We start from the raw sequence: 13862 nt of genomic DNA, 5'->3' as shown, positions 1-13862 counted from the left end.
ATAAAAAGAACCCACTACACTCACGGAGTGGTTGGCGTTAGGAAGGGCATCCAGCTGTAGAAACACTGCCAGATCAGACTGGAGCCTGGTGCAGCCTCCGGGCCTCCCAGACCCCGGTTGAACCGTCCAACCCATGCTAACATGGAAAATAGACATTAAATGATGATGTGATGGATGAGTCTTCTCGAGTACAGCAGTGCACTGCATAACTCAGTTCTCTGTCATCTCTTTACAAATGATCAAATTTTTGCATTGGAAAGAAGGATTTGTCTAGAAGAAATAGATTTGTTCCTTGTAATATGTGTGTGTGCGCACGTGCATGTCTGTGTGTGTGTGTTCGTGTGTGTGTGTGTTCGTGTGTGTGCATGCGCATGCATAGAGAGATACGTTTTTGTGTATGTGTATTGGAGAAAGAGAAGGTGTATGTATATGTTTGGATGAGTGGACAAATAACTGGGTCATGATTATTTTTTTCATATCTGACACATTGATTTTTGCCTACCTTAATTTACCAATCTGTTGGGAATATGTATCATTCCTTCTAGCAGTTTGACTGCAATAGTTTGGTGTTCAATCCAAAGGGTGATTTCTTTCATGAGATTACAATGTGTAAAGCCAAACACCGGACTTATAGCCTACATTAGTAGATAAAATGAAACAAACAGAGAGAGAGAGAGAGAGAGAGAGGAGAGAGAGAGAGAGAGAGAGAGAGAGATAACATGGTTGCATGGTAAAGAAGTTTACTTCCCAATCAACTGGTTTAGGGTTCAGTTTCACTGTGTGGCACCTTGGACAAGAGTCTTGGACTATAGCCATGGTTGATTAAAGCCTTTTAATTGAATTTAGGAGAAGCCCATTGTGAGTGTGTATATAAATGTATATACATGTGTATGGGACATATATATATGTGTATGTTTATATGTCCTGACATTGCATTGTAGTTGTAACAAGCATCACTGCCATACAAGCGGTGTTTTTTGTTTCCTATCTTCTGTCTGGCTTTGGGAAACTTTACCATGCTTGGAAACAGGTGAGAGTTGGTGACAGGAAGGGCGTCCGGCCATAAGAAAATCTGCCTCAACAAATTCCATGTGACACATGCAAGCATGGAAAGTTGGATTTAGAATGGCGATGCTGGTGATATACTTATACGTATATGCATAAATTCACAGATGAGACAGGAGAGTGGATAAGGTAATGAATAATATGCTTATGAACCATGGGTTCTAATCCAGTGCTAGTGTTTTATTCTTGGGATGGTCATTTTATTCTACTTCCCCTTATTTTTTTATCTACCTGTATGAGATCACTTTGTTTCAGAATTATACAAGAGTCCTGTAGTAGAGTTAGCAGTTTACCTTATATTGTCATTAGCTCTGGACTCTAGTTTTGTAAGAGTTGCATGTTGTGTATTCATCGTTCTTGGCCATGAAAGATTAATCATCATCATCGTCGTCATCATTATCATTTTAATCTACTTTCCATGAAGGTATAGGTTTGATAGGTTGTCATCTACTTAAAGTGCATATTTGGATATTTTTATAAAGTATTATTGTAAGATCTGAATTTACCATAGTATTTTTCTGAAATCTCAACTCTGCTCCACCACTAAAAACAGTCATCACCATCATTTAATACCCATGTTCCATGCTGGCATGGCCTGGATGGTTTGGCAGGATCTTAGGGGTCTAAGGACTGCATCATGCTCCAGTGTCTACTGGATGCCCTTTCTAACATCAACCACTATACAGCATATACCAATTTTATGGGTGACTTGGCAGACACCCATAAAATTATTAACCATCTTACAAACAATAACTCTGAGCACCTTTTCAAACTCCACCTGTCTAACACCCATGGACATGTTTACAAAGTCAGAAAACAGTACAGCTCCCATGACTTTCGGAAACATTTTTTCACACTAAGAGTTGCTGAAGTATGGAACAAGCTGCTGGCATCAGTTGTTAGTTGTCGGAGCATTGCATCCTTCAAAACTTACATGCTTCCTGAGATTTGCCAACATTACACCTGATTTTCTCCCCTCAATACACACGCAAGCATGTATCTGACTCATACAATGTTCACTTTCCAAACATTTGTACATTACTGCATATGCTTTATACGCACTTTTGACAAGTTGCGGTGCACCTGAGCACTGTATACAATAATTTCATTATTATTATTATTATAACGGGGTTTTTTTTAGGGGGGGGGGCGACCAGCACTATTGAGTTCAGCATGTAGCTTGCAAGACTACAAACCTCAAGGCTGGTAGTCAGCTTTATGCTAGAAGATGAGGGGTTAAAGTTTGAGAGAAGGGAATAGAGCAGGTTCTTGAAGAGGCTGCTCACATTCAGAAGAGAGGATGAGAATGATCAAGTAGAGCTGCAAGAAAATTTATTTCTAATTTTTTTAAAAATGTTTTACTGCCATTTCTAATAGTCTCATCATCATCATCATCATCATCATCATTCTATTATGACAAATTTCTGGAAATTTAAATATTACTAAATTTGTTTTTACTCTCAATTTTGTTGATCAGTTTGGGAGGAATTCCAGTTGGTGTCGTATGTGTAGAGACTCGTACTGTGGAAGTTACCATTCCTGCTGATCCAGCTAACCTTGATTCAGAATCAAAAGTACGTCTTATTTATTTATACATTATTTTAAATCACTTTTTCTCAAAATATCTATAGTATATAAAGCACAACATTTTGTAATGTTAGTTTCAAGTTTGTGTGATTGTGAAACTACAACGGAATATTAACTACATATGGTTTTATCAACAAGAAAATGAACAATCAATACATAACAACAATGTTTGTAACTTTGTGTAATACCTGTTGATAGCTATTCCTATTTCATCTCAAATTTTCTATTTAAGTTGTTTTTTATCTGACTTTTTATAGCTTAGATTAAGCCTTTCTCTCAACTCTTGTAAATATTTGCCTCTCTTTAAGAAAATCTGTTTGTTTTCACGTCTTCTTGCTTACTTAATTTTATGAAAACACGAAAAAGAAGAAAACAGTTTTGTTTCTTTACCTTTCCACCTCTCCATGTGTGTGGTGTATGTATGTATGTATTGTGTGTGTGTGTGTGTGTGCGTAAAGAAGACCTCAATGTTTACACTTTTGACTTTGGTTATTTTCATTTCTGATACAGAATCTTCAACAAGCTGGACAAGTGTGGTTTCCTGATTCTGCCTACAAAACTGCTCAGACAATTAAAGATTTTAATCAAGAAGAATTACCTTTAATCATTTTTGCCAACTGGAGAGGATTTTCTGGTGGAATGAAAGGTAAAAAAAAAGAAGCTTGTTACAGAGATTTTTATAGAATTTTATCATTTCATCAAAGAAGCACTAAGTATTAGTCATATTCTCTCATAGATTTAACCTTTTAGCATTTAAACCAGCCATATCCAACCTAAATATTCTGCCTGTTTTATGTTCAAACTGGTCACATCTGACCTCTCACACCTACTCTACAATGTCATTCTGAAAATAAACACTTTATTGAAATCCCAAAGCTACAAGATAATACATGATTCATTCAAAACAATGTGAATAAATAAGCATTACATTTGACAGAGTAATCTGAATGGTAAAGGGTTACATGATCAAATTTGTTGCCAGGAGAGTTTAATTATTATCAATAATATTAATACACTAACTTTTTGTTTTTATATGTACCTGTTGTGTGTGTCACACTTACTTCAAAGAAGTGGCAAAGCAAGAGAGAGGAGGACAGAGAGGAAGTAAGAAAGAATGAGAGAGAGAGAGAGAGAGTGAAAGAGACTGCGAGTGGTGACGGTGTTCGTTTTGTGTTTTTAAATGTTTATCACATCACAAGAGAAGTAGATACATATATACATTGTTAAATCAAAAGTGGGAGAGAACAGGGACACAAAGGAAATGAAAGAGAAAGAAGGAAAGTGAGAGAGACAGTAGATACATAAATCCAAAGAAAAGTTTATACATAAATACGTACACACAGCAAATATTGGATGTCAATTTCACTTTTCATTACCACATGACAATAAAATTAACTCACAAGTGGCTGAGTACTCCACAGACATGCATAACATTAACGTAGTTCTCATGGAGATTCAGCCTCACACAGAATATGACAAGGCTGGCCCCTTTGAATTACAGCTACAATTTGAGACATATATATATGAATGTATTTGTGTGTATAGTTTAGGTTACTTAAAACATGTTTGCAATAAGTGTCGTGTGGGGGAAATAAACACAATTAACAAACTTTCATTCATAAATCCATTTACCATTTCGTTCTTTTGCATTTCAATCTGTTCATTAAGGTTCTTGGAATATGTACTATGTATTTTAAGGTTAAATAGTAATTCTGTTTATGTTTGTGTAACCAAGATATTTTGGTTGGATTATTTAGTCTTTGTTGTTACATTACTTTCTATATTCTGTAACAGTCACAATATATTTACCTAGGCCTGAATTTTTTGTGGGGAAGTGGCCAGTTGATTAGATCGACCCCAGTACACAACTGATACTTAATTTATCGACCCGAAAGGCAAAGTCAACCTCGGCAGAACTTGAACTCAGAATGTAAAGATAGACGGTCATAATATACAAACATTTCTCATGGCGCCAGTACACTGTTTACAGATGCTAACATTTTTAAATATTTTCGGTGAATTTTTCATGGGTCCAGCTAGTAGTTACTATTACAAATATTATTGTTGTTGTTTCATCTGTCTTTACATTCTGAGTTCAAATGCCACCAAGGTCGACTTTACCTTTCATCCTTTCAGGGTCGATAAATTAAGTACTAGTGAAACAGTGGGGTCGATATGATCGACTAGTTCCCCCCACCCCATAAAAAAAATTCCAGGCTTTGTGCCTTTATTAGAAAGGATTATTATTATTATTATTATTGTTGTTATGTTTATCATTGCAGATATGTATGACCAGATTCTCAAGTTTGGCTCCTACATTGTCGATGCCCTTCGTGTTTACAAACAGCCAGTCATGATTTACATTCCACCTTATGCTGAATTACGAGGTGGTGCATGGGTTGTTCTTGATCCCTCCATTAATCCAACGCACATGGAAATATTTGCTGATGAATATGCCAGGTATGTAAACAATATTGAGTGAAGAAGCTCATATTTTCCAATGACACAACACAACACTTATTTAAGCCCTTCACTCCCTGTGCTGCATAGGCTATTGAAGACTTTTCTGCATTGATGACTTGGGCTGTCTTCTCTGCTTCAGCACATGATTCAGTGGTTAGAGCATTGGGTTCACAATCATGAGGTAGTGAGTTCAATTCCCGGACTGAGCTACATATTTTATTCTTGAGCAAGACACTTTATTTCATGTTGCTCTAGTTCAGTCAGCTGTAGAAATGCTTTGCAACATCACTGGTACCAAGGTGTATTGGCCTTTGCCTTTCTCTTGGATAATATTGGTGGTGTGGAGAGGGAGGCTGGTATGCATGGGTGACTGCTGGTCTTCCATAAACAACCTTGCCCAAGCTTGTGCCTTGGAGGGTAACTCTCTAGGTGCAATCCCATGGTCATTCATGACCAAAGGGTGTCTTTATCCTTTTATTCAGTTTGATCTCTTCTTATTTAGCTCTGCTTCAGTACCCATCCTCCTCTCTCTCCTTTACTCTTTTACTTGTTTCAGTCATTTGACTGTGTCCATGCTGGAGCACCGCCTTTAGTCGAGGAAATCGACCCCAGGACTTATTCATTGTAAGTCCAGTACTTATTCTATCGGTCTCTTTTTGCCAAATCACTAAGTTACAGGGACACAAACACACCAGCATCGGTTGTCAAGCGATGTTGGGGTGGGGGGGATAAACACACATGCATATATATACATATACATATATACAACAGGCTTCTTTCAGTTTCCATCTACCAAATCCACTCACAAGGCTTTGGTCACCCTGAGGCTATAGTAGAAGACACTTGCCCAAGGTGCCACGCAGTAGGACTGAACCCGGAACCATGTGGTCGGTAAGCAAGCTACTTACCACACAGCCACCTATTTTTAAGACATCCTCTCTTCCACCTACCCTTGTTGGTTCATGTTTCCCTGTGGGAAGGCCTTCCTCTCTCAGGTCATGTTGGTTTTGAATTGTCATTGATGCTTTTGTAGCTGTACATTTTTTTTTCTGGGTAGAGGATCTTTGTCTTCCAAGTATCCAGTCCACACTGTAAAGTGGTTTCCATTTGGATGGGCATCCAGCTGTAATAACCATGCCAAGACCGACCTTGCCTGTGCTGGTGCCATGTAAAAAGCACCCAGTCCATTCTGCTGGGTGGTTGGTGTTAGGAAGGGCATCCAGCCATAAAAACTGTATCAAAACAGGTACAGAAGTCTGGTGCAGTCTTCTGCCTGGCCAGCTCCTGTCAAATTTTCTAACCCTTGCCAGCATGGAAGGTGGATGTTAAACAATGATGATGATGATGAGGTATTGGCCTTATGCAAATCATTTTTTACCTCTAGGAAAAGTTAGTCTGTATTATTGTGGCATCTATCCTTTGATCTGTCTGACATGGGAGGCCCTCCTAAGAGCTCATGCTCTGCTGGCAAAGCTCTCAGAATCATTGTGGTACACCAGCTACCTCACTACAACAAGGACTGGACCTTGCAATGGCATGATACAATACTTCCAATGTATTTCTGTCACTTTTTTATGTTAAGATACAAACTTTATCTATTTTGTAAATTTTCCAATCAGTTTCAGATTCTTGTTTACTTATATGTGTTTAAAAAGCCACAATACCTGACTGATTTTCATTGCTTTACATTTGATAAAACATCCAGTGTAACCTGCGCTTTATAAAAAAAAAAAAAAAATGTTTATCTATGTTGAGTTTTCTTCAATTTCTTTTGAATTCTGCAGAGGTGGTGTGTTAGAACCACAAGGTACTGTTGAAATTAAATTCCGAAGAAAAGATCTTGTTAAGGCTATTCGCCGTATTGACCCCCAATGTGCCAAGTTAGTGGAACAGCTCAACTGTCCAACTCTGACCAAAGAGGAGAAAAACCATCTAGAGTTGGACTTGAGCAACAGTGAAAATGAACTGATGTCCATCTACCAGCAGGTAGCGGTAGAGTTTGCTGACCTTCACGACACTGCTGGACGCATGGTAGACAAAGAAGTCATAAATGTAAGTAGCTGCTCATTTCCCTTCCCAATTTTCACCTGGCATTGTGTTGTTTAATTGGGCTCTGCTTTGTACCTGGTTGCCTATCTGTTTGTTTGCTGGTTTGAAGTTTCTGACCGATTCTTGAAATGTTCTTGAAATCCTGTGACCATTTCATCTACTGCCTACTCCCTGAAGGAGCTGCTGCGTGGTTGCTTGACTTGCTAGAAATGGCAGTCACATCTCCCTTAACTCTTTCATTGCCATATTTCTGTTGAAATATACTACTTTAGTTGTAATTAATTTTGAAAATAATGAAGAATTTAGTAAAACAACTTTGTCATTCTTAAAGTGGTATTTGGACACATCATGAAATTTTGATGAAAGATTTCGGTTTAGATCACTTTAAAACAGGTTGTGTGTATCAAACTGTTTAACCCATACCGGCAGGGAAAGCAGTTGTTAGATAATGCCGATGATGTGTACATACATGCATGCACACACATACATACATGCAGAGTATTGGCCACTTCAAAGGCTACAGAAGACATTTGGCTTAAGTGGGATTGAACTTGGGTGTAAGGTGGAATCAAACCACATGGTTGCAAAGTGATCTTCTTTCTCACACAGCCATGCAACTTATATTATATTCAAAGAGGGTTACTCTTTTACTTGTTTCAGTCATTTGACTGCGCCCATGCTGGAGCACCACCTTTAGTCGAGCAAATTGACCCCAGGACTTATTCTTTGTAAGCCTAGTACTTATTCTATTGGTCTCTTTTGCTGAACCGCTAAGTTACGGGGACGTAAACACACCAGCATCGGTTGTCAAGCGATGTTAGGGGGACAAACAGACACACAAACACACGCACACATATATATATATATATATATATACATATACATATATACGACAGGCTTCTTTCAGTTTCCGTCTACCAAATCCACTCACAAGGACTTGGTTGGCCCGAGGCTATAGCAGAAGACACTTGCCCAAGGTGCCACGCAGTGGGACTGAACCTGGAACCATGTGGTTGGTAAGCAGGCTACTTACCACACAGCCAGTCCTGCGCTTAATGGGTTGTGGAAAAAAAATTCTCAGTAATAATCTCAGTGATAACCTTTACAGTTGTATATTGTATATTTATATTAACACTATTTTATTTTGCTTTTGTATTATAAGTGATATATTTTGCTTTTTTTCCCCATTTTTAGGAGATTGTGCGATGGAATACGAGTCGTGAATTCTTTTATTGGCGTTTGCGTCGCAGACTTCTTGAAAGTCAGCTAAAGATGAAGATGATACAATTTACCAAAGATCTGCAAGATGGGCAATTAAACTCCATGTTACGTAGATGGTTTGTTGAAGACCAGTCAACAGTAAACGTAAGCTTTTTATTTGTGTTTTTTGCTAACATTACTGGGACTGCTTTTCTTAAGTAATGATAGTAGACTACTATTGATACTCGTTCACCTCTAAAACAGTAACTAAATGAGATAACTCCTACATAGTCAACCTTCTAGAAATAGCAACCAAATTTCCCCGAAGTTACACACCCTGCAGTCTCAAAACAGGAATTACACTTGAGACAAAAATATACCTGCTATATCATCATCATCATTTAAAGACCATATTCCATTAACAGGATCCGTGTGGCCCTAGGACTGCCTTATGCTCCAGTGTTTGCTTTGGCATAATTTATATAGCTGGATACCAACCACTTTGAGACAACTCCTGTTGTCTCGATACAAAACATTGTTTATCAATTGCCTATTTTTATTCATCCGTTCATGTGACACAATTCTATCATGTGAAGTTTCCCTATTCCCACATCATTTGTCTTTTAGCTTACACCTATTCGTCCAGTTATGTGTGACACTTTATTGACTCTGTCAGGTGATATCTTTAATATGTTAATTAATTTAATGTTTTTCTTTTACACCTTGAGGGTGCATGTTTTTAGTACAGTCTTATTCATTTAGATCATGGACAATTGGAATGCAGTTTACCCTTTTACATTTCATTTTGGAAATATTGCCATATTTTTCGTTCATTAATAAAATCATTATCTGAGCACAATGTCATTATTTGTTCCTACTCTCTTTTCTAAAATATGAGTAGTCATATAGCTTCTCAACAGCAAAAAAATCTATTCTGCTCTGGCCCTTATCTCTCATACTTTACCCTTCTCTACCATAAAGTTGTTGCTGTTTGGTCTTGCAAGCTGTATGGCAACATCTCTAGTGTTGATGGCAGGAAAAAAAAGCATCCAGTATATGCTGTTAAGTTGTTGGTGTTAGGAAGGGCATCCAGCTTTAGAAACTATGCCAAAGAAGACACTGAAGCATAATGTAGTTGTTAGGTTCACCGACTCCTGTCAAACTGTCCAGCCTATGCCAGCATGGCACATGGGCAATAAATGATGATAATGATATAGATGCATACAATACATGTGTCTGTATGTGCTTGTGAGTGTGTGTAGTTGTATGTATATGTTTCTCTATATATGTGTGTGCATCTATTTATATATATATATATATATATATATATCAATAGGCGTAGGAGTGGCTGTGTGGTAAGTAGCTTGGCTTGGTTATGAACCACATGGTTCCGGGTTCAGTCTCACTGCATGGCACCTTGGGCAAGTGTCTTCTACTATAGCCTCTGGCCAACCAAAGCCTTGTGAGTGGATTTGATGTATGAGTGTGTGAGTTTGTGTGTTGTCTTGAGTTTGATTGTCGGTACCATACAAGCAGTGTCTGTCTTCATTTTATAAATGCTGCAAGAACATTGTTCAGCCATGGGGAAATACTACATTGCATGAAAATGGTTAAGAGCTGGTGATAGGAAGGGCATCCAATTGTAGAAAATCCACCTCAACAAATTCCATCCATGCAATGCAAGCATAGAAAAAAGAACCGTAAAATGCTGCTGATGATGAAAACCCATATCCACGTGTCTATAAAGTTATATGTTTATAACATTCATGTATCATGTTTGGTGTGGAGAGTAAGATTTTAAGTTCTTGAATTAATTATGGCTTTGCTACCTCAAATTACACACACACAAGAGAGAGAGAAGAAGTACAAAAATGATTTTAAACTCCATAATTTGTTCTGATTATTTGCAGGCATATTTGTGGGAAAACGACAAGGCTGTTGTTGAATGGTTGCGAGATCAAATGGATGATGACGGGCTCCACAATGCCATTGCAGAAAACATAAAATGTCTGCAGAGAGACCATGTCATTCAACAAATTCGAAGGTAATTTCTTACTTCAGCTTAAAGATCCTTTAGATAAAACAGTCAGTTTTATATCAGTTTTAGAAAGTATCTTGATAATGATTACCACTATCAGACATATTGTATGTAATAAAAGTTGTTGCTGTTATTGCATCTGACTGTTTTGCATCCATTGTACTATGGTAACGTGCCTGAGGTATATATATATATATATATCCTTGAATCCTTAAAAATGTTTCAGCCCAAAAGCTGCAACCATGCTGGGGCACCACCGTTGAATGAGCTACACTAGTCTGTGAAACCACCTCTGATACGTGGCACTTGGTCAACAAGGGAGTTTGACGCTGCTGCCCGCATCTGTGTTTCCTGCCAAGAGGTAGGTTCATCTGGAACCCCTGACAAGAAGAGATCCAGTTTAGTTTTAAAGAAACCCACATTCACACCATGCAGGTCTCTCAAGCATTTAGGAAGGATATTGAAGAGCTGTGGTCCCCTGAAACCCAAGATATTGCAGTATCTGGTCCTGTATTTTGATGGTGATGTTGGGATCTTTGGCACCATGCAGTGGTGCCCCGTTCTACAGTTGGGGTAACTTTCAATGCCAAAATTCAGGACAAGACCCTCCAGGATTTTCCAGATGTATATCACTGCATATCTCTCGCCTTCTCTCCAGGGAGAAGAGTTTTAATACTTTCAGTCTTTCCCAGTAGCTGATATTTTGCATTGAGACGATCTTTTTAGTGTAGCTTCGTTGGATTGCTTCGAGTTCTGCTGTATATTTTTTTTCATTTTTTTTTTTGCTTCTTAACCACATGGTTTTGGGTTCAGTCTCACTAGTTGGCACCTTTGGCAAGTGACTTCTGTGAGTGGAATTGGTAGTGCCACATAAAAGCACCTAGCACACTCTGCAAAGTGGTTGGCATTAGGAAGGGCATCCAGCCATAGAAACCATGCCATATATACATAAATGTATGAGTGTGTGCCTCTGTGTTTGTCTCCCCCGACCACTGCTTGCCAACCAAACCAGTGTTGGTGGTTTGTTTATGTTCCTGTAACTTAGCATTTCAACATGTTGTGGTGTTGATTTGTACGACTAAACCCTTCAGGGTGGTACCCGAGCATGGCCACAGTGCAATGACTGAAACAAGTAAACAAAATATTTATATATCTTGCTATAAATCTCTGTTACATTGCTACCCTTTATAAAAAGTGCATATGAAACCATACTAGGCTTGTTGGTATTAATAGTATTTTGGGTATTTTAGCATAGGTGTAGCTATGTGGTTAAGAAGCTTACCTCCCAACCGCGTGGTCTTGGGTTCAGTCTTACTGTGCAGCACCTTGGGTATCTTTTACCATAGACCTGGGTCAGCCAAAACCATGTTGGTTCATTTAGTAGATGGAAACTGAAAAAAATCCTGTCATGTGTATGTACTCTTATATTGACATGATGATTATAAATGAGCAAATGTTTTGTTTCCAGTCTTTTGTGAAAAATGTTTGGGCGTGAGAAATAATACCTCACTTGGAAACGTGTGCAGGTTGGCAACTTTGAGAGCATTAGTCATAGAAAAATCTGCCTCAATGAAGTTTGTCCCACCCATGCAATCATGGAAAAGTGGACATTAAATGATGATGATGATTGTGATACCAGCACTTGAAAAGTTCTCTCCCTTTACTCCCATTCCATCTACAATCACCTGCAATAATTTTTACCTTTGAATTTTTCAGTTTGATCCAGAACAATCCTGAAGTTGCCATGGACTCAATTATTCATATCAAGCAACACATGAGCTCAACACAGAAAGCCGAAGTGTCCCGCATTTTCACTAACATAGACACATGATCAGTCAGTCCTTGATAATAGTGGAATGTTTCTATTTATTCCAAATTATCATTGCTGAATGTTTCTTAATTTATTATTTTTCTATTATATATATATATATTCTTTAAATTTTCCTGTTATGTACGTTGAATTTCCAGTTTTGTAGCTATTTATTTTTAATTTTCATTCATATGTTGACTGTTTCTGTTCAGTTTGTTTAACAAATATATCTCAGTAGTACTTCCTACTTTTTCCAACAATGTATAATTTTTAGGTTTAATCTTACACTTTGTTAAATTGAAAATATAAATTTGTACATAACAATACTTTAGCATTTTTGTTAGCTTGTTATATTTTCCTTAGTGGCCTTCTCATAGCTCTTCATTAGCTTTTTGCAATGTAACTATTACTGCTTACATCATCATCATTATTATTGTTATTAAGGTGGTGAGCTGGCAGAAACGTTAGCATGTTGGGCAAAATGCTTAGCAGTATTTCGTCTGTCTTCATGTTTTAAGTTCAAATGCTGCCGAGGTCAACTTCGCTTTTCATCCTTTCAGGGTCGATAAAATAAGTACCAGTTGATGTGATCGACTATCCCTTTCCCCCAAATTTCAGGCCTTGCGACTATAGTAGAAAGGATTATTATTATCATTATTATGGGTATTGGTGTGATTAAAACACTAGAGTACTGGACCTAATGACTTGCAGTACATCTATCTTTGTTCATCACAAGTGTTTGGTTAAAAAAAAAAAACAGAGAATTAAATGAAACTGGTAAATGAATAATAGACCATATGGGAAATATAGGTTTTGTTCCGAGTCCCCAAGTCTGCAGTCCAAGCAGCATTGTTGACTGATCACCCACTTGTGTTATCACAGATCAATTCATGATAAGTCTAACATAGTCCACAGTGAGTGCGCCATGTTATCCTGGATCAGAGCTGAATGAATCTATGATAGATGAGGATAGATGTACTTGGTTTTGTCACTTTATTGGTCTGAGTGCTAATGTTGCTGGGCTCAGCTTTACTTTCCATTTCTCCTTGGCGATGGCCAATAAAATAAGTACTCAGAGTATCAACTTTACTACTGCTATATAAATTTTGAACCTTGTGCCAATGTTGATAGTATCAGTAGAGCATTGGGCTTCATGTCTAGTGATATTTAAATTTTGAATCCACATCTCACCAATGTCAGTTTTGCTTTTCATCCTTTCAGAGTTGATATATTAAAGTTCCAGTCACTTACTGGGCTTAGTATAATCAACAGTGTCCTTGTAAATTATATGACTTTATGTCAGAAGTCCACTATTTTCTTTTATTGCCATACTTATTGCCATATAAAGTGCATGATTGCCACAAATTCCAAATTTTTCTGTAAAAATCTTAGATTTTATGTCTATGTAAAAAAAAAAAAAAAGTACAAATAATGACTTCCAAATATGAATGTGTAATATTTTTAGACTACTGTAACTAACCAGTTTATAATCATATTGCTTCCTAAGGGAATGAAAATGTTACATGCAAGAGTTCACATAAATATTCACTGTCAAATGTGATTATTCCATTTAAGAAGGGTTTGAAGAAGACAACTTAAAAGAAAAGAATGATTTCTTGTCCTTTTGTGTGTAGCTGGTGATATTAATGT

At 37.5% G+C, this 13862-nt stretch overlaps 1 protein-coding gene across 3 annotated transcripts in view; it reads left to right on the top strand.

The window, feature by feature from the left end:
* LOC115223205 (acetyl-CoA carboxylase-like) overlaps positions 1–12660 on the top strand; it is a 143477-nt gene extending 130817 nt beyond the window's left edge. For all 3 annotated transcript variants that reach the window (XM_029793673.2, XM_029793682.2, XM_029793691.2), the window contains 7 exons: positions 2543–2639; positions 3163–3298; positions 4935–5112; positions 6900–7167; positions 8359–8529; positions 10275–10408; positions 12119–12660. In XM_029793673.2, coding sequence (XP_029649533.1) covers positions 2543–2639; positions 3163–3298; positions 4935–5112; positions 6900–7167; positions 8359–8529; positions 10275–10408; positions 12119–12233 — 1099 coding nt within the window. In that variant the 3' untranslated portion in view covers positions 12234–12660. The remainder of the gene's footprint in view (positions 1–2542; positions 2640–3162; positions 3299–4934; positions 5113–6899; positions 7168–8358; positions 8530–10274; positions 10409–12118) is intronic.
* Positions 12661–13862: the final 1202 nt, after the last annotated feature.

The sequence above is a fragment of the Octopus sinensis genome, linkage group LG2, assembly GCF_006345805.1.
Source record: "Octopus sinensis linkage group LG2, ASM634580v1, whole genome shotgun sequence".
Lineage (NCBI taxonomy): Eukaryota > Metazoa > Mollusca > Cephalopoda > Octopoda > Octopodidae > Octopus > Octopus sinensis.
The sequence above is the reverse complement of the archived record's forward strand: the minus strand, read 5'-3'. Positions and strand labels throughout refer to the sequence as shown.